Source organism: Aulonocara stuartgranti (genome assembly GCF_965226115.1).
Source record: "Aulonocara stuartgranti genome assembly, chromosome: 2".
NCBI classification, from domain to species: Eukaryota; Metazoa; Chordata; class Actinopteri; order Cichliformes; family Cichlidae; genus Aulonocara; species Aulonocara stuartgranti.
The window spans coordinates 32,970,027-32,997,053 of NC_138940.1; the positions used below are offsets into that span (position 1 = coordinate 32,970,027).

Genomic DNA, 27,027 nt, shown 5'->3' on the forward strand with positions numbered 1-27,027 from the left:
CCGGGGGAGGCAGGGGGAGGCGGGACGTGCAGAAGTTGTCCATGTCGGCAGAGCGCACCAACCTCTCCGCGTTCGGGAGCGCAAAGGAAAAAGATGCTCTAATCTTGAGGCTTCACAGACATCTGCAGCAGATTATTACGAGAAGTCATTGTTCAGCATCGCTATTTATATCCAAAAAACTCGCGAAGCGCCGATGTCTCCATGAATCTCTTCGGGAAACTAACAAACATCCTCCTGCTGGTGATCCTCGCAGCGCAAGGTAGGACACGGCGCTCCGTGCATCGCTGAAAGTGCCTCTTACTCAGTACTTTTAAACCATCACTTTCTGTGTTTTCCTTACTTGTCATGTCAGTTTTAAGTATTTTTGGCTGCCAAACTGACCTCGAGTTGACTCCTTTGTGCGCTTCTCAGTGACAAGAAACTGCATCTCTTTTCAGTCCAGATAGGAAGATCCATTAAAGCCAGTCAGGATAAAGGCAGAGCAACCCAAACTTTACCTCAGTTTATCAACCCAGTTAATTTGTATTTGGGCACGCATGCACGCTGATGTTGTCAAATCGCTGAAATGGCGAAACAGTGAACAGCCATATTCTTCTCAAATTCCTCTGGGGCACCAGCAGCGCACATCTTACAAAACAAGACCGTTTTGCTTTGTTCTTTTTTGCGTTTAACGTACTTGTTTCACACTACTTCACGACACAGGGCACAACATTTGTCCATGGGAAATTGTTCCCAGCCAATAACAAATCCCACGTGCCTGTGAAATATAATACCCCGTGCTTTTCGAACTTGTGGAGTCACTGTTATGCTGCAGAGAGTGAGAACAGTGGGATGTAAGCACACTGTATAATTGTTAGATTTTAGTCTACACATCGGGTTTGGTTACTTTTTATATAAGGTTGATGACTTAGAGCTTAACATGTCAGCATGTAGCTCACATTGACCATCAATGCCAAAAGTGACGCAACATAGGGGTGACAAACTGCTCGGCAAGTGTCCATACAGATTTCATCCCTGGTTTCACAAGGTGTGAAGGGCTTGGGGACTTCTGCAGAGTTCAGAGGTCAAGATTCAGACTAGCACCACAACACTGCACAGGCAAGCAGATGGTTGCCTGGGGTAATTACTATAAGTAACCTTGGTACTTAAAAAATGGACTAGAATTGACCAACAAAACTAAAATTTTCCTTATGCTTTAATAATAATCAAACTACTAGTTTGTCTGCACTTTGCTTTTCTCTATGTGCAACCCATTTCTTTATTTTCTTGTATTTAAAATCACCTGTGCACACATTTTCTTTTTGCTTCTGCCTTTGGGTTGTGTAAGGCTGTCAGTCTTTTGTGTGCTTTAGAATAGTGGGGTCTTTGAGTAGCTCCTTGGGGAACCAGAGAAAAAACAAAGAGTAGATAAATGCTCTAAAGAGGAAGCTTTGTGTCGTATTCCCATGTAACTTGATGGTTATTTTAATCTTAAGTTTTCTCCCATTCACTTCCACAAATATAGACACGCTTCTTCAGAGAGTGTCTTCACCAATGGGAACACCTTTAATGGGGATGTGTGTGTGGGATAAAATAAATGATAAAAAAAGCTGCAGTGCCTTCATTTCATACTTAAATGGTAATTTTTTTTCACTTCACACAAAAATCACAATCATATATTTAGTGGTTTATATTTAGTTTCCAGACTGGAAAAACAAAGGCAGTGGGAAAGATCTTAAAACCAAAAGCTTCATTCTATCTGAAGGCCACCAGATGGCGATAGCTGTGGTGCTGCAGTTATTTCTGTCTTTATCCGACTGCATCCATTCTGTTAAAGTTTGAAGCCGCTACTTTCCTGCTGAGTCTATGGGCTTGGCCACACACTTTCGGTTATACATTTATACACAACAGTGGCAGCACAGATAAAAAATTTTACAGTTTGAATAATGTTTATGTGCTGTGCCGCCATCTTGGTTAAGTTGGGTTTGGTGGGGATCTTTCGACTTTTCGATTTGGAAATCCATTCCAGTAAAACATTCCAGCTGGGAACTCAGAAATTTCCACTTGGTTTGGAATGACTATTAAAATGAGACTTCAGAAACCAGTGGCTAATGTTAAAGGATCTATAATATTTATGACTATCAGTAGTTTAGTTGGAGTTAAAGTTTTAATGGCTAATTTAATTAGATTTTATATTGACTAACAAACTAAACTGAGAAGCAACTTTTTGAGTGAATGTTTTTAAATACTGAAATATAAAATTGTAAATACATTTTGTTTTAGCCTTAACTAAAGCTAGCTGGGACTATTTCGCCAGATAGCTTTTTCAGTTAGGCAACATTTGGCTGGTTGGTTAGAGGACAGAAATTCAAATTCAGATCTTAGGTAGTTAATGATATGTAGATAATAGGTTTTTATTTTTTCTACTGGTCACCTCCAGCCTTAATAGAAGTCATTTCTCGTGATAAACACCCAAATATTCCTTGAGGTATTCCAGATATCCCAATTGCTTTCCTGGGAATGGGCGGCTGAACATGCATCCTTCCTACAGACACTAGGAGGAGGAGTAATTAAATTGTTGTTTTTTTCATTTCAAAGTCCTGAGTGTGGTGGGGAGTTTGCTCCACATGTGGCACCTGGAGTCCTCCCTGGGGATCTGCACTAAGTGCCTTTGTACTGTCATGCTCTAGTCATCCTGTGTAGCAACCTAACACAGACTCACAGTTAAGGAGAAGGGATGTGTTTCTGTAAGACACATAAAGTCCCTCAATTGTCTCTTTTTATGCCTCCCTCTGTCCTGTCATTCCCTTCAGCTGGAGAGATTTGCTACAGCCAGCAGCCTTGCTGCTTTGCCCTTGAACTGAATGAATTTCAAAACAGTGCCTTAAAAGGATGACAGTGTCAGTGCTCTCATATCAGAGCACATTTTGCTCTAGTGAGAGGAAATCCACTTTATATTGTTACTAGTTGTGAGGCGGTTACCTTGAAAACCAGGAGGGTTTTGGCCTCACCTTTTCTATCCCCCTAATTTGTCCTCCAGCTCCCCTCTCCTCCACAATCCTTCACTGGCTCAGTGGTCTTTTCTACGGGTATGAACAGGAGCTGTGCATGCAGATAAGTGCCTAAAAACACACACAGATTGTACAAACACTCCCAGTGGGGGTCCGATTAGTGAGCTACAGAAGGTATTGTTTCCTGCTATCCAGGATCGGCCCTCATAACAGAGGAAAAGCTGATCCTGCCGTTCATGGGATTGGGGTATTTTAGTCAGAAATAGAATCATGTTGAAGTCGCTTGGAGGTAAGGAATGAGAAATCTGTACGGCATGGGGATTTAGTTGGAGTTATGACATTCAAAATAAAGCCACTGCCTGTGGAATATCGATTGTGGTGCACATCAGCATATTTTAGAGCAGGATGGGCTGCTATACCTTAGAGACTGAGTGATAAGGGTGAGTGAAACCGCGTGATGCATTTCCCTTCAGCATCTCCACAAATTGCTGAGAGAGATGTCCAGCCACGCTCGCATTATACTGACCCACTCCGCATTATGTTTCAGCCTTGACCCTTCATCTCACTGTACTGTGCTTTTTAATGGGTTGACAGCGTAGAGGCCAAGAGAGCCAGAAAACTAGTTATTCAAAAGTGTAGCGTGGCAACAATCAGAGTTTTTTCCCCCAATCTGAGCATTAGAAATGGTTTATATTAAGCCACCCTACTCTGTAGCACTTATCTAAGTCTGCTTATATGAAGTTGTCTGCTTTGCATCGCAGCATCATCAAGCGTATTTGCTCCTCTCGCAGACTTAAATGCTCGTCTGAGATTCCCTTGGAAATACAGAGCTGCTCTCCGGTTTCCCTCCATGAAGCAATATAGTTGCATTAAAATCTGACAGGCAATCAGTGTGCATGTGTGTGTAAGTATGTGGCTTAAGGGCTGTGTGGTGGCTTGAGGATCCTCTTAACACGATTGTCATGTGATTATTGCCACCAAACTCCAGTTACTTAGCTCCTACACATGCTGTGTAGACACCCTTATTACGCCCCCTATGGACACACACACACACACACACACACACACACACACACACACACACACACACACACACACACACACACACACACACTCCTCCAAACAGCCCTGCTGTCTGATTCCTCTGGGACATCCTTGTCTTCTGAGCTGGCAATGAATTAAGTCACACTTCATGATGGAAAGATAGAAGGTGAGAATAAAAGTGCTGGGGAGGTTGTCCGAGATGCCCCAGATGGAAGATGAGCACATTTTGTGCCTCAGTCCTTCTTCTAACCACGCACCATTTTCTACTGAGTGGCCTCTGTTTCTCTTATTATGTATTTCTTTTTGTGTTTTTCCACAATCTCAGTGAACATAAGATTACAAGCGCTGAAGAACAGAAGCAGGATTAACAGCTTTAAAGAATGTCATCTGTAATACCTTTTGTAATACCTCTGTTCTCCATAATCTCTAAAGAATAATTATATCCATGAAGCCATTAGAGCCACTTGTATCAGTTACCTTATTGCTTTCTTCCCACTCAGTGCTTAAAGCAATCGTGGAGAGTTTTCCCCAAATGGATCGGAATACTACCCTCTTTTAGACCCAAAATGGAAACCACTATCTGTCAACTGGGGGAATTTCTTGTAACTGTATTTCTAACATACCCCAGTGCAAATGATTAAATCTGCAAAACACATTTTCCCAATACCCATTTAACCTATATTTATGAAGAGACAGAAGGGAGTAATGAACAGCAGTCATACACAGGAAGTGTTCATGGCCCTTGTAACCATTCAGCATACGAGGTGCCTGTTCAATCAGGTGATTTACAGTGGTACAAACTGTGCACAAAGTATGAAAAGCTACTACAGCGTTCAGTGCTTTTGTGGATTTAGCCAAATGACATAAGTATATGTTACCTGAGGCTATAAAGCTAGCATAAAAGATAGAATTCAATGAGTGAATCTCATCAGCACCTAAACACCCCAAATATAAATTGATATCTGTTACACTTGATGTAAAATGGTACTAGTACCCTAGATGTAACCAGTCCAACATAGTGCATCACTACAAATTATTCAAAACTCAACAAAACATCATGTATATATCCAATAACTGACTTTAAAGCTACACATTTAATTTGGACATGACAGGTAAGCTTTAAATTCATGCTGAATCTCACTCTTGCTGAGCAGCGCTTACCATTGAAAACATTCTTCATCTTCCTCTCCTCTCTTTCTTCTCCATCTCTCAGTGTTAATGTTTTTTCCCTCTTCCTGGGAAACACAGCAAGTGCACATGTAGCTCACAGACGCGGTTTGTGTGTTTGGTTATATTTGTTGAATTGTTTGAAATGATGGCGGCTCCTCATCTGTAGCTAGCTAGATGCTTAAATAGCGGGATTTAATTTCCAATGATGACATTATTTTCCTACTATGAGAATTGGAATTACATATTTTAGCAAAGACTTTTAGCAGTTTAGCAAAGTCCCACCCTCCCCCCCCCAATTTCTGTACTCCTCACTTTGAAATGAGGACACAACTTTAACTCAAACTTTAGCTAATCCACTGCAAAAACTTCTGCCATGGATTTGGGACGCAGCGTTTGTCAAAGTCTTTTTCTGCGTACTGATTCAGTCAATACTGCTGACATGCATGATAGACAGGCCTGCTTCAGCATCTCTGGAAGAAAGATAAGTAGCACTGACTACCTGCAGCTGCGACTGCAGTGCTGTGAGAACCATCACAGCCACCCACTCCAGGCAGACTAAGTCCCCAGACTGCATTTCTGAATTTAAGAGTGTCACAGCAACAGCACACATTCATTTCTAGCCTCTGCTAAAACAAGGCACAGTTTTAAATATGTGGATACATTTTAATTAAATACTTGGCAGACCTAAGCATTCAGGCTCATAGTGTCAGTCGTATTAAAAGACATGGCTTGAGCTTTTTTTATTTACGTTTTCCATAGAATGGCTAAATACTGTATTTTATCTCCTTTAAAAGGGGGCCCCATCTAGTTTTCCTTCCTTCCCATACGCCAGCTAAATCCTTGGGTGTTTATCTTGTTACATCAATCATTATTTCTTTGGATAAAATCACATTTCACTGAGTCTAAATGCCAAAACAGTGCCAAACCTTTTACTTTTCTGAGTGATTCGCCGTTGGGTTCATTATTTTGTGTCCCAGGTGCTGTTCCCGCCCACTCTGACACAATGCACAAAATAAAATGAGCAATTACGCCTGAAGCTCATTTTCCTGTTAACAGAGTTAATCACTTCTTGGATTATCTTAGCATTTCGTTTTTTTCGTCCGTTTTTTTTAAACAACACCACCAAAAAACCCAAACAAAAAACCTAAACCTAAGCTTACTTAAAATATCTTATACAGAGAGAATGCAGCCTCAAACCTCCCACATCTTTTTTGATGAAAGCAGGGAGACAAGTGGCAATTAAATTTCACGCATCAGTGAAGAAGAAAATCTTTTACTTTTCAGAATGGGTCAAGTCAAAGGTGGATGAACATAAATAGTAACACACATAGTTATGTGTATGTACTGTAGCCCCCATATATGAAGCTACACTTACCGTAGATTAAACACCTTATGCTTCATGGGACAGTCAGGACGGGCTGTAATCATTGTGGCTTCTCTTGTGCGTCATTCAGAATGTCAAAGTCAGGCCGTCAAAAACCCTGGAGAGCAAAGGCACACTATCTAGCTCTTCTCTCCTTGTACTTGCTGTCACTTTTCCTATCTCTTCTTGCCACTGTCTCTCTCTTTGTATCTGTTTTCTATGCACTCTGACAGTGGTGTATTTTTGGAGGGTAATTAGTTCCTTCAGAGTGTCCACAACTGGCTTCCAGGCTCATCCTGTTAAGCACATGGCTGATCAAAGAGCCTCCCACAGGCCATGGGTCTTCCAGTAGCTTTTGGCTCCTGTAGCCACAAGAGACAAAGACAGACTCAGTGTTTGGCTTTCTAATTCTAAATCAATGTGGCTTTTTAAGGGTGAAATGCATGACAGCTTGACTTGGCTTCATGTGCAGCAATACAAAGGCTTGTCACTTTGATACAGCACAAAGTGAGGGGAAGGAATGAGCACATGTCCGGTGAAATGAAACATGAATGTCAAGCTGATTTCTTTTGGCACAGTGATTATGGTAACTTCATTCTAAACCTTGAGGTAAGGTGAACCGATAAAGGAAAAGGACTTGGTTTATTTTCAGTTCTAGCTACAACCGTTAGGGTTGGTTTGTTTGAGGGTATTCTTGGTTCCAGTGGTTTCTGTTGCCATTAACTTGGCTTTTTAAAATATACATATCTGAATGATTGTACCAATAGCTTGTTTCTATGACTGAAAAAAACAAAAAGACAGCCAGGCTGACCCAAATCAAAATGAGTTCAGCATCTCAAAATTTTGCCTTACTGACTTTAACTTCAAAGTAAGTCGGAATTTTGAATTACTAACTTGAAATTTAGTAAAGATACTTAACTAAAAATTTCTTTACCCATGGGAACATTTTTTCAGTGGTGGAGTGGTACATGCCAAACCTTTGTTTGAACCGTCTGAAACAATAGAAGCGTATCTGAAATGTGAGTGTATGTATAAATAATACAAAGTCCATAGGTGATTGAATGAATGAGACCTGTAGTAAGAAAACAATCTGAGTGCTCAAATGAGTAGAAAGGTAAATTATAAGTACCATTCCATTTCAGGTTTGAGATTGAAGATTCTTTATTTGTCACATGATTAGTTATACAAGCACAACATCCAGTGAAATGTATCCTGACATGCTCCTCGACTTAGCAAAACGAGAGGCAACATTATATACATTAAGTGAATATATACAGGAGGACATTATATGCAGCAATTAAGTGAATTAGGTACATAAAATTAATTACATTAAATAGACAATCTGGAAATTTTAAATTGAAAATCTGAAAAATGTACATTGTGCAAATGGGTGTTAAAGTGTCTAGAAGAGTCAGTCTGGGATGTGTTAGGAATAAGTCCTGTCTCTGTCACTTATGGATGCTGTGGGAGGGTGGGGTGCATGTTCTGGTTTAGGACCTGGATGGCTTGGGGATAGAAGCTCCTCTTGTTCTTGCTCGGATGGTGCAGAACCTTCTGCCTCTGCACCCACTCCACTGGAGCTCCGTTGATGATAATAGGCTTGTAGTATCTGTGCTGACTCCTTCTGAATTCCACCACCAGCTCCTTAGTCTTGCCGACGTTCAGCTGGAGGTGGTTATCCTGGCACCACGATGCCAGATCATCATTTACCATCCTCACTTACCAGACCAGTGGTTCTCAGTGTTTTTAGATTACCTTTTAATATTAGCTTAGCTCACTTGGCACCTCCTCATACCCCTTCCCCCAAAGAGTACTACAGAACAGGTAGTGTCAGTGTCAATGAGGCCACACAGAGCCGTTAGTCTGACCGTAATGGTGTTTTGCTTAACCAGAAAGATAAGAAGCAGCTATAATCCATGTATAAGATAATAAAACTTTACAAAACTGTTGTGTTGAAAATAAAAAAGTCACAGCCGTTACTTTTGGAAGCAACCTCACATCCCCCAAAATTTAATCCTTATGCTGACTCTCAGGGAAAAGCAGTAAAAGCTGTGCATAATCAACTGACATGTTAGTGCAAAGGTTATAATTAACTTCCTCTAAACTAAGGCTTCTTAACATCTTCAGTGCCAGAACAAATAAAGGGAATTAGAGGAGTGAATGTGCCATTGGAGGAAGGGGAAAAATATATTGGCTTCATTTTTTTTTTGTCACAAGGAACAAAAGGTCCAATTAACTGGCTGATTATAATTGCCCTGGTTTTCCCTCAGCCAATTAGAGGCTTAAACAAGGTTCTGAGAGTGCAACGAATTAGGGAGCAGTGGGCAGTTTTTAAGGCAGGTACAGAGAGCAGAAATTACACAAGTGTCCCCAGAGAAAGTTCTTTTCATTAAGCTTTAAGACTTAGATCGCCTCTGCCACTGACCTCAGAAAACTTCAGTGGTTTTGAAGTCACTACATAATTTTCAGCTTCTTACCCACTTAACAGGGAAGCAAGATCTTAAGAACAAAAATCAACCACACTACTGTGGAATAAAATCAGCTGTAGCCATGTTAACAGGCTCTTTTAAGTCTGCTGTGATTCACCCAGAGTAGAAGAGCACCCAACAATCTTAACTCAGGGATACTTTCTCTCTCCTCTTGATTGCAGCCGAGATAACTGCTCCCCACCATCGGTTTTCTGTTGTCTTTTTCCATTTTACTGCCTTAGATTGTTTTGGTAACACCGGCTTTATGAGTAAAGGTAATCCTGATCCTGAGTTTGATGGAAGCAAAGAAGTCGATATCATTTTAGCGTGTAAGCTGAGCCTGCCAGGGAAATTTGTGTTTAGCATCTAAGGTTGGAAAAAAAAAGTAAAAGGCTTCAAAAGTGTTTACTGATTTAGATTTTAACCTTTTAGACTCACAAAGAAACTAACTTGGGATAAATTCTCTGAAAATGTATTTATTCCTGTAGATTTTGTAAGCAAATGAGCTCGTCTCCCAAAATGAAAAAATGGACTGACGCTAAACTGAAAAGTCTGAACCATATTCATCTAAGTGTACTCCCTGTTGTAATAAATGCAAGAACAGCTTTATGACTTCACTTTATGGGTTGTTATTATGAAATATTTGTTCTGCCACACAGTTTCTTCAAGAATGTGCTATATTAAAGTGATACCCTCACTGAAAGTCAATTTTTATTTAAGGTGATTGTGTTGGGTATTGTGTGGTGTGAGTACATACGAGCCATATGAAAAAAATAATAATTAACTAAGCACCCTGGGAAATAGAGGAGCGCTTGCTTCAGAGCAAATCACTGGTTTATTCTGCTTCTGCTCCATCTGAACTCAAATCATGCCAGTTCACTTTAGCTTAGTTTAGCCAGTTTAGTAGCCTTGTATCAGTTTATATCTGAAATACACATTTGCTTGATGGTGCATGTTTCTGGTCGCAGTTTCTGTTACAGCTTGGTAATAAGCTGGTAAAATTGATATCATGCCATTACTTTAAAATCTGTGTTATCGAGTAAAAGGGCAGAAACTACGGGTAATAATGTGGAAACAAGCATAAGCTTACGAGGTTAAACCAATTAGTAATAGTCTAGTAATATTTCGAGAACAATATGACAATGTGCTAAAGATTAAATGATAAAATATGTGTATTCAAATTTTTTATGAGGTGACTACTTTTTGTATTCACCTGATAATAACAGTGTACACTGATTGATGCTTTAATATATTAGGATACTGCTATCATAATTTTGGAACAGTAATTTGTGTCAGATTTTCTGCCAGAGGTTTCTTCCTCTTAAAAGGGAGTTTCTCCTTCCCACCGTTGCACCTCATTTTTGCTCACAGGAGGTCATATGATTGTTGGGGTTTTTTCTGTTTTCTCTGTATTATTGATTTCAGGGTCTTTATCTTACAATATAAAGCGCCTTGAGGCAACTGTTGTTGTAACTTGGTGCTATGGAAATAAAATGGATTTGAATTGAACTGATTTGAGTTACCTGTTTTTTGAGACACGTCTGCAGTCAAGGGAAACCTGGTCCAGCATACCTAACAGACTGCCTGCTGCACTTCACTTAACTTCCAAAAATACATTTATTTGTCAAGTGTTGGTGCTCATTCTCCATGACTTAATTGCTTATGATAGAAGGAAGCCAAATAATTCAAAGAATAGGGAGCAGCAGTAAGTCTGATAAAGGTCAAGCACTGAAACTCCAGGAATAAACTTGATTTTGCAAAACAGACTGCTTGGAGTTTTGGATAGGTTTAAAATGTGACACGAATAACACACCGATGACCAAAAACATGAAAAAAAAGCATCAAAATAAGAAACCAAAGCAGTTTTCTGTGTTTTTTTTTTTTTTTTAGAGAGGAAACAGATTCAGACAGAACGCGTCCCATTAAAGGTCTATGTTTTATTTAGCTATTTTCAAGGAAACAAACCTTTTCGGTGAATATGGCTGTTTGCGTGTATATGGGTCCTACTTGAATACATTCAGACCCATCTCTAAAATGCAGTTCACTAAGTGCAGGTTTAATGGTTTCTTAGTAGACTGAAAAATGTGTCCGGCATTTCATGACTGGGAAGCTGTGATGCGTGAGTTTGGCCTCAGAGGTTAAAGCATTTATTATTTAATGGTTTTCAGCCTGAACAAAATTAAACAGTTCAAAATTTAAGGGTATAGAAGGCCAACCACAGGCATCCTGTGTTTAGTTAACCAAGAAAAAAAAAAGGTAGCAGGGGATAAAGAAATATGATAAAAAGCAGGTGAAAAAAAGTCTGGAATGGAAGCATTTCTGTAGTTATGAATAGATGTGAGGAAGCTCATTGAAGCCACTAGAAGAGTGTTTCTGAGGGCTTGCTGATAGCGTGAGTGCCTGCTGTCCCGTGCGAGGCAACATTTTCTGCTTGGACAGTCGTGGGCCTGCATGTGCCATCCCAAGCACCAGCGTTACAAGTGGCAGCTTTCCACAGTATGACCTTCAGTCCAGACTTAGACACACTTGTCTAAGTCACTTGTCTGCAGACACTTTGGCCAAAGACACATCATTCTGTTTTGCTTAAAGCCTCTTGTGCTTTCAGATTTTCTACAAGCTTTTAGGCTTTAATGAGACTATGTAAACATACAACTGAACTAACACACTTTGATCATTTGTAGCCCTCTCTCCTGTCATTGAATAAACAGCTTAAAAATGACTGAAAGTCAAACTGAAAGCCCCAGTGCTGTGAAGACTGGTGCATAGATTTACCTTTTTTGCTCATCACTGTCAGAAGTACAATGAAGGTGAATGGAAGTTGATTTGTGACGCTTAACTTTAGCAAACTGCTGCAAACATATTTCCTTACATGTATCCGCATGGCTAGATACCTCCAGGAGTGAGTCCTTTAATAAAGCTGTAGGTGGATGTGTTGTTTGGTCTGTCTGCAGTAACCGTATAATGAAAGTGAGGAAATGTTGAAGCTATTCTGAGTAATATGGATTTATTGTGAAAGCTCACATGTATTGTTTGCATTTTCTCTCCTTCACACTTTATTTCTTTCTTACTTTATCACTCGCCGGTGAATTAAACCCTTGATATTACCACCTTCAGGACACAGGTGTTTTTTATGTTTCTATAGTGTTTGCTTTAGAAGACATTAATGTTAATCCTTCTGAGTGACTGAGCTTTTAGTTACATTGAAGTCAAGTTCAGTTTGCTAGCAATGCTGGACAATGCCTACATATCAGCTCACTAAATGTGAAGCGACAGTTTCCCCCCTTATTTCCCTGGCAATAACTTATCATCTTTTCATTTCATTATTAACATCTCCATCCTATTTTTCTAGGCTGTTTTTCATCTAAGGCAGAGGACAGATTATTTCGAAGGTTATTCCGAAGGTACAACCAGTTCATCCGACCAGTAGAGAATGTGTCGGATCCGGTTACTGTCGAGTTTGAGGTGTCCATATCTCAGCTTGTCAAAGTGGTAAGAGGGTAAAATCAGTATAACAAATAGGTGTTTGATTAAAATAAATAAATAATAAGGCTCGTCAAATTTCCCCGTTTATCTTTTCAGGATGAGGTGAATCAAATAATGGAAACCAACCTGTGGCTGAGACATGTGAGTGACAGTCACGAGCTTTGTTTTTATCTGTTCTTTTGTTACTTGTGGATTTTGTTAAGATCCTATTGTTTTAATCCCTGCTCGTCTTTCAGGTGTGGAATGATTACAAATTGAGATGGACCCCCTCTGAGTTTGATGGGATTGAGTTCATACGAGTTCCGTCCAATAAAATTTGGAGGCCAGACATAGTTTTGTACAACAAGTAAGTGTTAGAGCATAGATGCTAAGAGGTTGTTACACTGAGGATTTTATTTTGTTTTCCATCTATCATTATCTGAGAAATCTAGATGTCTATATTGGGCTATTTTATGTTATTTTCTCTTTTGCTTCTGAAGATACATTTTCACATCAAAAGCAACCACACACAGTAGATATGCGCACCCTGTGTACTTCTCTAACACAATTTGCGTTCACTTGCTAGCAGTACCCTCTTGTCATTGCCTAGTGGTGTTAAAACTGTAATCAACTACTAATTTCAAACATATCTGTTAATTATATGTATTTTGGCCTTTTTCTCTCACAGTGCTGTAGGTGATTTCCTTGTGGAAGACAAGACCAAGGCTCTGCTAAAATTTGATGGAACGATCACCTGGGTCCCTCCAGCTATTTTTAAATCCTCCTGCCCCATGGACATCACCTACTTCCCTTTTGACTACCAGAATTGCTCCATGAAGTTTGGTTCCTGGACCTACGACAAGGCCAAGATTGATCTAGTGCTCATTGGCTCAAAGGTGAGAAGGAGCAACTGGGGTGAAAGGAAATAGATCCCTGCAGTTACGTCATTAAGAAATCTCTGTCAGTTTTATTTATTTATTTGTTTTTAGCATTTTTATGCATCATTATTGAGAAGAATTATTTAGCACTGCACAGTAGTAAGTGCTTATATCTTCCAACTTGCTTAGATTGCTTCATTTTTTATGTTTGCCTTCCTCCTCTTTATTCAGTCCATTAGGTAAGTATCCTCAATGCACTTTCATTCTAAGAGATGACAGTTGCACAACAAAGCAACACTAACTTGCAATGTTACACTATATTGCCAAAAGTATTCATCCAAATCATTGAATTCAGGTGTTCCGATCACTTCCATGGCCACAGGTATATAAAATCAAGCACCCAGGCATGCAGACTGCTTCTACAAACGTTTGTGAAAGAATGGGTCACTCTCAGGAGCTCAGTGAATTCCAGTGTTGTGCTATGATAGGATGCCACCTTTGCAACAAGTCCAGTTGTGAAATATCCTCGCTACTAAATATTCCACAATCAGCTGTTATATTATAACACAATGGAAGTGACTGGAAACGACAGACATTCAGCTATGAGGTGGTAGGCCACGTGAAATCACAGCGGGGGATCAGCAAATGCTGAGGTGCATAATGCACTGGGGTTGCCAGCTTTCTGTAGCGTCAGTAGCTACAGACCTTCAAACTTCATGTTGCCTTCAGATTAGTTCAAGAACAGTAAGTAGAGAGCATCATAGAATGAATTTGGCCACGCAGGTGCATCAAAGCCTTACTTCATCAAGCGCAATGCAAAGCAATGTATGCAGTGGTGTGAAGCGCGCCACCACTGAACTCTAGAGCAGTGGAGGTGTGTTTTCTGGATCGATCATCTGGCTATCCAATGGACGAGTCTGGGTTTGGCGATTTCCAGGAGAATGTTACTCATCTCACTACATTGTACCAAGAGTCTTGACTTCAACCTGACAAAACACCTCTGGGATGAATTAGAGCAGAAACTGTGAGCCAGGCCTTCTTGTCCAACATTGGTGTCTTTGTAAGAATGGTCAAAAATTTCCATAAACATGATTTCCTTGTGGAAAGCCTTCTCTGAAGAGTTGAAGCTGTTACAGCTGCAAAGGGTCACCTGACATCATGTTAAACCCTATGCATTAAGAAAGGAATATTACTCAATTTCATACGCATGAGCGAATGCTTTTGGCAGTACATTGCAGCTTAGACTTTGGATAGTCTGAATTAGAAAGTTAACTTTTTTTTGTTGAGAAGCAGTTGGAAATTTTAAACATGTGTTTGTTGTCTTTCTTTCAGATAAAGTTTACTATGTGTTTTTACCTAAAATTCAGAATGTGATGGATCGGGGTGGCCATTGTCAAAGGAAGACTGATGATGAACTTATTACAATGTTAAAATTGACAAATGTATTTAAATAGATTATTTTAATAATGAAGACAGATTCAGTTCTCTTTAAATGAACTTGTTTTAAACTTTGAGATATAATATTTTTTTCTAAAAACAGCTTTCACATTTACACTTCACCAGGTGAACCTAAAAGATTTCTGGGAAAGTGGAGAGTGGGAGATTATTGACGCTCCAGGATACAAGCATGACATCAAGTATAACTGCTGCGAAGAGATCTACCCTGACATCACCTACTCCTTCTACATCCGCCGCCTGCCTCTCTTCTACACCATCAATCTCATCATCCCTTGCCTCCTCATCTCCTTCCTAACAGTGTTGGTCTTCTACCTCCCATCTGATTGCGGGGAGAAAGTTACCCTGTGTATCTCTGTCCTTCTCTCCCTCACTGTGTTCCTGCTGGTCATCACTGAAACCATCCCTTCAACATCTCTTGTCATCCCCCTGATTGGCGAGTATCTCCTCTTCACCATGATTTTTGTCACACTCAGCATTGTCATCACTGTCTTTGTGCTGAATGTTCACTACCGCACACCTATGACTCACACAATGCCCGAGTGGGTGAGGGCTGTGTTCCTTGGCGTGCTGCCCAGAGTAATGCTGATGAGGCGTCCTATTGACCAGGGCTGCTCCTCACCTGCCAGAATTACAGGAGGGACAGGAGGAGGAAGCAGCGGTGGAAGCAAGAAAAGAAAAAACAGTATAGGAGCAACAAGTAGCTCAGGAAGTGTAAGTGTTGGAGGCATAACTGGGGGTGTAGCCTGTCCGCCGCTGGAAAGCGGTGCAGGAGGAGGAGGGGGTACGTCCTCAGCTGGTGGCTCAATGAACTGTGTGGAGTATGGTGAGATGAACCGTGACATGAAACGGGACATGAACAGAAGGTTCCCCTACAGAGGCAAAGAGGTACCGACTCCTGTCCCACCGCCAGTGGTGCCACCACCACCTCCTCCCCAGCCACCTCAGACTCAGGGGCCCCAGGAGTCAGAGCTGCCCAAGCTGCCGAGGCCCATCAATGCTTCATCGCCGGTAAACGCTGTCGTCGCCTTTTCTGTGGTGTCTCCCGAAATCAAGCAGGCCATTGAGAGCGTAAAGTACATTGCAGAGAACATGAGGACTCGTAACAAAGCCAAAGAGGTATGCAATGTGGAAAACACAGTTTTATTTATTTCAATATGCTTTTCAAATTGATAGAAGTTATACTATATAGACAAAGTACTGGCCCACTTCTCTTTGAGTGTAGTGCTGTAATAGGATACCAACATTCAACAAGTCAGTTTGGGAAATTTATTTCCTCCTAGATGTTCTTCAGTCAACTGTGAGGCAGTCTTACAAAGTACAAGCATTTAAGAACCACACTCAGCCATGACGATAAGACCAACTTAAGATACAGAGCACTATTGCCAAGTGCTGAAGCACCATCCATTTACAATGTATAAATGGATGGACGGTACTTAAATATCGCCTTTCTACTCAATTTGAGCACTCAAAGTGCATCCGCCAAATTGCACACATTAATACAGTGCTTTTATTTATAGTTAAGCATTTTTTGTCCAGCACATATCGATGGATGCAACAGGGGAAGCTCAGTTCAGTTGGTCCATGTGTTAATATATGAACACGTGGACAAAATACTGAGCTGGGGGGGCAATCCACCAACCTCCTAGTTGGTAGGCAATCTCCTCCAGCACCCAAAAAATGTGTTTATAATGCATAAACGTCACCAAGACTCTGCTGATTCAATAACTGATGTTAACATCAGCACAAAAACTGTGCGGAGAGCTTCTCATTGTCAGTTTCCAAGGCTGAGTGGCTGCTGTAGGTGTGCTTTGTTGATGGTCCATTACTTTGTCTGTAAAGTGTATAGCAGGGGTAGGCAACCTTTCTGATGATGAGTGCCATCTGAAATTTCCTCAGAAGTCAATGTGTCATATGAATGCATTAGCAATAAATTTAATAACGCTCTATATTAACAGTTACACACTATATAGAACAACTTTATAGAATTATATTTGTTCGCAGATGTTCGCAGCTATCAGCGAATAGTTATCAGCTATTTTGAAACAAAAAAAATAAAAAGACACTTTTTATCCATAACAAGAACTTGCTATTTATGGTCTCCTCACAACAATGATAAGAAAAATAAACTGGGCCAATATGGCATGCTTGTTAATACAGGGTGGGCCATTTGTATGGATACACCGTAATAAAATGGGAATGGTTGGTGATATTAAAGTCCTGTTTGTGGCACATTAGTATATGTGAGGGGGCAAACTCCTCAAGATGGGTGGTGACCATGGTGGCCATTTAGAAGTCGGCAATCTTGGATGCAACTTTTGTTTTTTTCAATAGGAAGAGGGCCATCAAACTTATTGGTAATGTCACAAGAAAAACAATGGTGTGCTTGGTTTCAATGTAACTTTATTCGTTCATGAGTTATTTACAAGTTTCTGACCACTTATAAAATGTGTTCAATGTGCTGCCCATTGTGTTGGATTGTCAATGCAACCCTCTTCTCCCACTCTTCACACACTGATAGCAACACCGCAGGAGAAATGCCAGCACAGGCATCCAGTATCCGTAGTTTCAGGTGCTGCACATCTCGTATCTTCACACCATAGACAATTGCCTTCAGATGACCCCAAAGATAAAAGTCTAAGGGGGTCAGATCGGGAGACCTTGGGGGCCATTCAACTGGCCCACGATGACCAAACCACTTTCCAGGAAACTGTTCATCTAGGAATGCTCGGACCTGGCACCCATAATGTGGTGGTGCACCATCTTGCTGGAAAAACTCAGGGAACGTGCCAGCTTCAGTGCATAAAGAGGGAAACACATCATCATGTAGCAATTTCAAATATCCAGTGGCCTTGAGGTTTCCATTGATGAAAAATGGACCAACTATCGTTGTACCCCATATACCACACCAAACCATCACTTTTGTTGTTCCAAAAGTGGGTTAGTGTCAGACCAATAGTGGTGGTTTTGTTTGTTAACTTCAACATTTACATAAAAGTTTGCCTCATCACTGAACAAAATCTTCTGCGTGAACTGAGGGTCCTGTTCCAATTTTTGTTTTGCCCATTCTGCAAATTCTGTGTGCCGATCTGGGTCATCCTCGTTGAGATGCTGCAGTAGCTGGAGTTTGTAAGGGTGCCATTTGTGAGTAGCTAATATCCACCGAAGGGATGTTCAACTAATGCCACTCTCCAGTGACATGCGGCGAGTGCTACGCTGTGGGCTCTTGCTGAATGAAGCTAGGACAGCCACTGATGTTTCTTCCTTAGTGACAGTTTGCTTGCGTCCACATTTTGGCAAATCCAACACTGAACCAGTTTCACGAAACTTAGCAAGCAGTTTGCTAACTGTAGCATGGGAGATGGGTGGCCTCGTAGGGTGTCTTGCATTGAAATCTGCTGCAATGACCCGGTTACTGCGTTCACCAGATAGCAACACAATTTCGATCCACTCCTCACGTGTTAACCTCTTTGACATGTCAATGGCTGTGAACAAAGAGAAACTTGTAAATAACTCATGAAAGAATAAAGTTACGTTGAAACCAAGCGCACCATTGTTTTTCTTGTGTTGTGACAGTGACGTACACTGTCTTGTTGGTATAGGTAAAATGTATATTTCTATACATTTCACATCAGATAAAAACTTTGGTTGTAAGATTCAGATAATTATTTATTAAAAGCGAGACATTTTAAATGAGAATAAGACACAAAAGTACTTCTTTGTGCCCCCCTTTCCCTGTTAATGCCCCACCTGGCCCCCTGGCAACACTTTGCTAGACCCGCCCCTGCACAGTTACCAGCTGTCAGCTACTTAGAAAAGGATCCTGGGGTTATTTGTCTCTCAGAAACAGTTCATAACTTCCCTTCAACTCATTCATGTCACCTAAAAGGTTAACCTGTTTCTCCATCACCTGTTCAGCTCTGATGAGTCAGTAAGGACATCTCCTGGTTTCATCTTCATGTTTCCCTCTCACCAGATAACCAAACCGATATCATGACCAGCAGCTTTTACAGCTGTGGCTCCAGCAAACATCAGCTGATACTAGAAATTAATATTAAATAAATTCTAACAACAGCTGATCAAGCTTAAACGTGCTGATGTTGTTTAGCGTGACATCCGCTGGTTTCCTCTTTCTGGTGCAAAGTGGGCGATAAACAAACAAGAGAGAAAAGCTGATCAGCTGATCATTGATCAGTTTCATGATTGAAGTAGCAGCAGGAGAGGGAAGGAGAGAGAATGAGAGAAGAAGAGCCAGCTGTGCAGCAAAGACACAGAATAACTCCAGCTTTGTGTCTTTTTTCATTGTAGGTGAAGTACGAGACAAACTGTTTTCCTTTTCAACTCAATACGAAATGTGTAATATTTTCTATGAATACGGGACGATTCCATTTTTTACATGACGGTTTGCAACTCTACTAACTAACTTCATGAATAAAATAAAGTTCACTATCAGTGACATAGCATACACCCAGCTGTATCGAAACTCCGTCACGCTAGCTAGTACGCAGTACGAGTTATTGTAACTGACTGTAAAAAGTCAGCACAACGAAAATAAACTCCACCTAAACTTGGTTTATATCTGACCCAGATAGACTGCAGGTCATAACTTCTTACCTGAAGTTCAGTTCACCTGACACTCGGACCGGCGGCCGCCTCGGGTCTCTCCTCCTCCTGCCTCTCCTTTCCCTCATCCATCTGCTGGCCTCTGTGAAAGCTCCGCCATAGAAACCACCACCAAACAACTGAGTTATTTTTACACATTGGCCAGCATGTGGCCAATCCACCACCTTTCATTGTTTATACCTTAAAAAAAAAAAAATCAAAAAAAAAAAAATCAGCGGTCCATAAAAACGAAAGATCACCATCGGCCTATCAGGCAAATGCCCAGTAGCCAGTCCAGCTATGGTCGTGCCATCAGTTAACCCTTCGCGTGCCAGCTGTGGCATGCGTGCCCAGGGTTGCCGACCCCTGGTGTATAGAGTCGTCTTAGCAAGTTGGGACAATGTGTAAAATTTAAATAAAAACAGTATACAGTGATTTACAAATCATTCAAACCCTATTTTTGTATTAGAAAAAATTAGAACTGATTTTTTTAAATTTTTTTTTAAATGATATATGGTTCCATTTAAGCCAGAAACGTTTTTCAAGAACAGCCGGAACTGGGACAAGAAACAACAGTTTGTTGCAATACAATGCATGCAAGAAAAGATGGGAAAAGCCTTCTGGGCTTTCAGAGAGAGCTGTGTCAAATCTGAGTGACATCAACATAAAACTGGTTTGGGCTACAAGTGTGAAGTTAAAAATAATCCAGTTAAAGAAGAGCTAAAAACAAGCTTTTTTGCTTGTCTGTGCCTGAGGCTAAAGGCTTGTGGCTATATTAGTCACTACAAGCAAAACAAACAGTGAATATTTTAAGTGGCTGTGATATATTGTTGAAAATATAGTCTCCTGGCTTCATGAAAGAAGGACCATTTACTAATATGTGCATGGAAAAGCTGTTATCGAGTGCACCAAAAATTACAGTTGGGCTTATGAAATTGTGTCCAAAGAGGAAGAAAAGGCAGATCTTTCCAAAGTGTTTCCACTGGAGTGATGATGGTTAAATAGTAATAAGAGTGTTTTGTAAAACTGGAAATAATTGCCAAAAGCCAATGGTATTAAAAATTCATACATGAGACATTTGTACGCGCAATGTAGTCACACACGTTTACACATCTGCTGTTAGTAAAATGAGGGCCAATACGTCAGGCTTTGGTGTGTAAACTTTTATGGGTTTTTTGTTCTGTGACAAGAGTGTAAAAAAAGGTCAAGCAGGTATAACAGCAATGTTCATTTGAGGGACTATGCATCAACAATGATTTTTATAATAATGTTTTGCCACACTATTTAATCTTATCACATAACTTTTCCACATTACTATAATTAGAGGGATTACATTACTATGTTGAAAAACTTTTATGTAGCTGTGTGCGGCACTCAAGCTAAATTGATGCCTGCACAACCCTGAAATGCTTCTTAAAATAAATATCCAGACATTAATAACAGCAAAGAAGGCGCAAAACCTAAAGGTAGTACCCTTGTTAGGATTTATATACGTGGTTAACATTACATGTTATAGCTTGATAATAACATGATGGGGTTAGGTGTTAATATAGAGGAAAAGAGACAATAAAGATATACAATTGAATTACATATAATTTCAGGTTAATAACCAAGTAGTAGCATATCTCAACCACGTTTTAGTTGTTAATTAATATTATATATTTTTTAAACCTTGGTAATAATAGACTGTTTATAATGCTTGTAATGTGGTAATAAAGTGGAGTAATATGGATTAAATGTAACATTGTCTATTAGGCAAAATCATTTATTAATGTTTTGGTAACAATATCTTAACCTGTGAGCACTGAAATAGTCATTTCTGTGCAGTCTGAAGCTAAACATTATTGCCTTTTTATTTTATTTTTATTTTTGCCATTTCTATTTAATTTAGGTCTCATTGCAGATTTTAAACAAAGTGCACAGATATATATCTGCGTCCACATTATTATATATAGTTATTGGCACATTATATACATTTGAGTTTAATATAAGTCAGCTAAAAACCGTGGTAGCTATTACCTTACATATATTTAGATGACATTGTGTGGTCATTACTACTTTATTTCGACATTATTACTGCCCTATTACCATGCTGTTTCTAAGCTGTAACCTCAAATTCTACCAAAAATGAACTATTTTGTGCATTTGGGGAAAATTTAACACATTTTGACAACCAAACCAAGAATCAGTTATCGTAGTCTGACCACCTACACCCAGTTTTCACTAATATTTTGCGTTCTTGCAAATTGAGGGAGATGCAAACACAAAGTCAGAAATCAGCCAACGACAGCATCTCCCGGCAAGAGAGGCACCAAAGAGTTTACCACAAACTCACAAATGACTTCCCCTTAATCATACCCTGTCTTAAACATAAGTGATAAAAATAAAAATGTCTGCTTTCTAGACCTTTTATAGATTTTAGAACAGATTTCCCCCCCAAATATATGCAGGACATAAATAATCACACACATACACATAACCAAGCATTACTACATGTGGTTCATCTATGCATAATAGATGAATTTCTATCTAGCTTGGTAAATGGCTTGGAAGCCATTTACAGAGGGCTGCAAAGGGAGTGTAAAGCTTCTTGTTTGTCACAGATAGAGGGCTTTGTGCATTCCTTCCTCACACTCTGGATGGTCCTGATATGATTGTTGCTGCTGCTCCAGCTTTACTTAGCAATGCTTGGATCCTTCTTGCATGCAGAATAGCCATACGGCCTTCTATATTCACACAATGGCATTATGGTCACTGAATCCATGATCTTATTGTCCACACCTGACTGATCAGGCCACACTCACACTATATTTAGCACTGTGCAGATGTATTAGACATAAAAAGGATGTGAGGAAGCCACAATGCCATAAATAGCGTTTATTAATACTAAAGTTCAGTAAATTAAAAAAATTCCTTCCTAAACTGTTTAAATGTAAATAGAGAAAATAACTATTTATTCTATAAAGGATTCCACTGGGAACATTACTCATGATCCACAACAAATAAATACTTCTTTTAAAGACTTTCATGAGGCTTTACACTCACTACAGGTTAATCTCTCTTGCAGAATTTCTTAAATATATAAATGTACCGAAAATAAATGACGATCAGATTGTGGTTCTGAATTCACCATGAATGCATCTCCCAAACAATAAAGCCCCAGGGCCACATGGTTTTCCAGCAGAGTTTTACAAAGAATTTTGGCCTCTACAAGCAACTTCTTTTTTCAGAATGGTCACTGAAATTCAGAATGATCAGACTCTGTCTCTAAACATGAACTCTGCTGTCATTAGTCTACTTCTTAAACCAGGCAAGGATCCTGCGTTCCCATCCAGCCACTGCTCCATTTCAATTATAAACGTTGACCTTACAAAGTCCTTGCCAGAAGTTTAGAAAAAATAACTGCAATCATAATATATTCTGACCAAACAGGCTTTATCGAGGGTCATCACTCAGTGAATAATACACGTAGACTAATAAATATAATACATTATTGCTCTATCAACAAATTAGAAACCACAGTTGTCTCCTTAGATGCAGAGAAAGCATTTGGCCGGATAAACTGAAAATTTGTATTAGCAGTTCTGCATAAATCTGAATTTGGTTCATTCTTTATAGACTAGATTAAAACACTGTACAGCTTTCCAAATGCTTGTGTTAGGACAAATGATTTTAATTCACAAAGCTTCAACCTACATGGTATAAATCTTCACTTATCCAAACTATCACCCATTTGAAACAATCCAGATATTTACCATCGTGACATCATGAGAAAGGGATTAACAATCTAGAACGTGTTATACAAAATGGAAAGTTTATTTCATTTGAAAATTCAGAATCAGCAAAGCTAAATTTCTTGAAAATCAGCAAGTAAAGCCAACATACAGGACAAATTCAATCCCAGTCAACTGAATCTAAAAATACATAATTGGCTAACAAGTTTTTTTTTTTTAATATCTGAACCCCAAATGGTTATCAAAAATGTAAAAGCTATTGTTTAAAATTAACAAATCAATTCCCCTCCCAACTGTAAAGTGGGAGCGAGATCTTTCCATGAGTCCAGATCAAAACTTCTGGACACATGTATGCTTAAAATGCCGTCAAAATGACCAAAAAGGAAATCAAAAAATGGCTTTTTTTATTAATCAGTGTAGAAATTTACTTCTTGATCACATTATTCTGGAGATCACATTATTTGGTCTCTTCAAAAACCAACTGGGTGAATTTGTCTCTCTGGTCCTTGCTGATCAATTCCATTACCTAGAGGGGCTGGTCGCTGTAGTCTTGTTTCCCCATTTGCCTTGCAGGTGGATGAGGATGGTCTGTGGGACTATGCGTGTCTGCAGCCTCCTGAGAGCTGGAGAGCAGCTTTTGCTGTTTTGGAGTGTCTCTGTGTCTGCCTCGGTTGGTGGAGGTAGAGAACTGGGGAAGGTGCTGCCTAATAGTCTTCAATTCAATTCAATTCAATTCAATTTTATTTATACATCGCCAATACACATCAAGAGTTGTCTCAAGGTGCTTTATATTGTAAGGCAGACCCTACAATAATACAACTGAGAAACACCTAATATGACCTCCTATGAGCAAGCGCTTTGGCGACAGTGGGAAGGAAAAACTCCTTTTTAAAAGGAAGAAGCCTACAGCAGAACAAGGCTCAGGGATGGGCAGCAATCTGCCGCGACTGGTTAGTGTGAGAGGAAGAAGACATTCATCTGTATACTCCAGTATGCTCTTTGTGTGGGGATGACTTCTTCCTACTCTGGGGTCTTGTAGGGGGTTGTGGATTGCGTGGGTCACAGTGTGTAAGCCCATTTATGTGGCTTTTTTTTTCCTGCCTGTCCTGCCTTAGACATTGTCATACTATACCGCATTTAATATAATAACTGAAATTACACAAATAAAAATAAGAAAATAAATAAAGAGATAAAAGATTCACATGAACAAGAGGAGCCTATAAAGGTTCTATATAGCTGTTCTTGCAAAATCAAAATGTGTTTGGCACCACAGTGTCTTTAGAGCACAAAAAACAGTGAATGTAACAGTTTGTGCCATAAAGTTCACAATTACCATTAAGCAAAGGTCGCTTGAAGACATTTGGAAGAGGAAAGAAAGACAATGTGCTCTGGTTATTTTTATTCTTTTTACTTTAAATTTCCTTTGTTTTCTCTCCTCAGGTGGAAGATGACTGGAAGTACGTTGCCATGGTCATTGACAGGATTTTCCTGTGGGTGTTTGTGACAGTGTGTGTGCTGGGAACTCTGGGACTCTTCCTTCATCCCCTCATCAGTTTCTTTAAATGAACCACGTCTCTATGTCCTCACTTTTTCTCTTATTTTTGTCTACTTCTGTCTCTTTGCTCCACTTTGAGTACTTCGAGAATTATTCCCTTTGCCGGTCTTTCGTGTCTTTCACAGATGCCGTTGACCTCCTTTTCCAGCTTTCTGTTTCTCCTTTATCTGCCTCATGCTCTTCGCTGGGATTGCCATCATCAGCCATCACTTCTAGCACTCCGCTGTCTGTTTTCTCACACGACTTACCCAGATTTCCTCATCCTTCTTATGCTTTTCAATGTGCAGTTGATGCTGTCTGGTCTTACTTTAACAGCCTCTTTCTCTCTTTCTCTGTTTTTAAAACCCTGCTCTTCTTTCATTATTTCTTTCTTTCTTTTCCATCGCTGCTTGTCTTTTCATGGTAATCCTGTTTCTTGTTGAGGCTGCATTTCTACCACTCTGTGTGTTTAAGTGAAATTGTCCATTTTGTTATGATTGTTGTACAGTCTTAAACAATGATAAAAAAAATTCTAAAATTGTCAGGAAACTGTTTAAGGGAATGTTGTAAGTACTGTATAAGTTTGAATAATTTCAAAGGGAAATGCATGAATGACTTTTCATTAGTCATTGTAAAGATTTTTGAGAGCTGTGCACAATATGACCTTTAAAGCTAAGAAACAATAATGCAGTCTTGTGTTTACTTGTTGTCAAATAGAAGTTATCTGTATTTTTCCCAGTAAATATCTGTAAAGTGTCTTATGCATGGCTTTGGATAATGACACTGACTATGGCTATACACCTTTAAAGACGTAGGTTTTCAGGTCTAATTATGCACCAAATTTCACAGAATCGGTGAAACATTTACAATGTATAGATACACTTTGACTTGCACAATGTAGATTAAACTTATAAAAGACGTGAAATAAATTGAATAATAAATTTAAAAATTGCTCTAGTCTTTTCTAACAAATAAATACAAATTTACCGAGTTTGTACTTTCAGTCCTTGATCTGTAAGCTGAGTCATTCAGTCAAAATGAAATACAGATCCCAGAGGCTGAAACCCTACTTGAGAAGTTAATGCCTTTTTGTGTGTTATAGGACTTGTGTATCTGTGTGTGAATCCTAAAAATGAACTTGCCACTAATAAATAGTAATATAAATATAAATAGATACAAGTGTCACACAAAAGACAATAATAAGATTCAGCAATATCAGATTACAGTGAAGTCTGAAGACTTGGAACCTTAATTTAAGTTATACAAAAACATGACCAGCTCTATAAATTTTCTAGCATAATTATATTCATTATTATTTGTTTAAAAGGCAATAGTACATGTGCAACATTCATTTCATTCATTTAGTCAAAATCTTTTACATGTTTAGAAATAAATACCAAGTCAAAAAATGTCTTGATGCATGCTCGATCATCCAGGTAAGGAAATCTCAGAAAGCTGATCCAAGTGACTTCTTCAGCCTGACTATACACACCACACTTGCAAGACAATACATCATTAAGTTGACTTTGAAGACAATGGATTGTTAACAAACCACTCTACAACACAAAACTTTTTGAGGTGTCATTTTATCAGACTGAACAACATGCACGCAAACACTACCAAAAATATAACCTTTTCTGATTGTGCCACCAATTTCAAGCCAAAATTAGGACTGGAAGGTCCTGAAGTTCAATCAATGTGTTATCAGCTGGTCTTGAGTTATCTAACACGGTGATGCACATAGGCAGAAGACAGGAAAAAGGCTGCATCGCTAAAGCAAAAGTAACAAACTTGCCTTTTCTTACTTCCCTGCTCTTTTCTTTCCTCTTTCAAAGGTCACTAGTGAGTCTGAATGTCCCTGTCAGCTCTCACAAGCCTACACACACACACACACACACACACACAAACACAGCAAAGGTTCACGCCATCCAGCCCTTTCCCCTCAAGTCACATTTGTGATTATGGCTTTGAATTGGCCCACACTGCAGCTCTCAACGATCTACTGCTCACACTTAATCCCTACTTGTGTCTACACACTGAGCCTGTACACATTTGTGTTTGGGTAAGAGTGTGTGTCAAGAGGAGACGGGGAAGATTACACATGTCACCTGAGGAAGTGAGAACGAGAAACACACACTGAGACAGAGAGGGTGGAGATAGTGACAGAGTTATTGCAAGTCCATATGAGCACTCAGTAGCAAGCGTCTCCCTACATACGGATTATGGCGTGCATGGAGTCCGGCTATAAATATGAAGATGAGCAGCAACCGTATCGCGGACACACATACTATCCCATCAGTCTCAGTCTGCATCCAGACAAGGTCATT

At 39.6% G+C, this 27,027-nt stretch overlaps 1 protein-coding gene across 1 annotated transcript; it reads left to right on the top strand.

The window, feature by feature from the left end:
- Positions 1 to 25,624, top strand: LOC309714689 (neuronal acetylcholine receptor subunit alpha-3-like). The gene is made up of 7 exons (XM_082547318.1): positions 1 to 259; positions 12,385 to 12,524; positions 12,615 to 12,659; positions 12,755 to 12,864; positions 13,186 to 13,393; positions 14,939 to 15,949; positions 24,607 to 25,624. The coding sequence occupies exons 1-7, from the start codon at positions 202 to 204 to the stop codon at positions 24,730 to 24,732; spliced, it is 1,698 nt and encodes a 565-aa protein (XP_082403444.1). The 5' UTR covers positions 1 to 201; the 3' UTR covers positions 24,733 to 25,624.
- Positions 25,625 to 27,027: the final 1,403 nt, after the last annotated feature.

Coding starts and splice junctions, on each gene's coding strand:
- LOC309714689 (XM_082547318.1), top strand. CDS start 202: ATGAATCTCTTCGGGAAACTAACAAACATCCTCCTGCTGGTGATCCTC. Junction 12,525..12,614: donor TATCTCAGCTTGTCAAAGTG/GTAAGAGGGTAA, acceptor TTATCTTTTCAG/GATGAGGTGAATCAAATAAT. Junction 12,660..12,754: donor CCAACCTGTGGCTGAGACAT/GTGAGTGACAGT, acceptor CTCGTCTTTCAG/GTGTGGAATGATTACAAATT.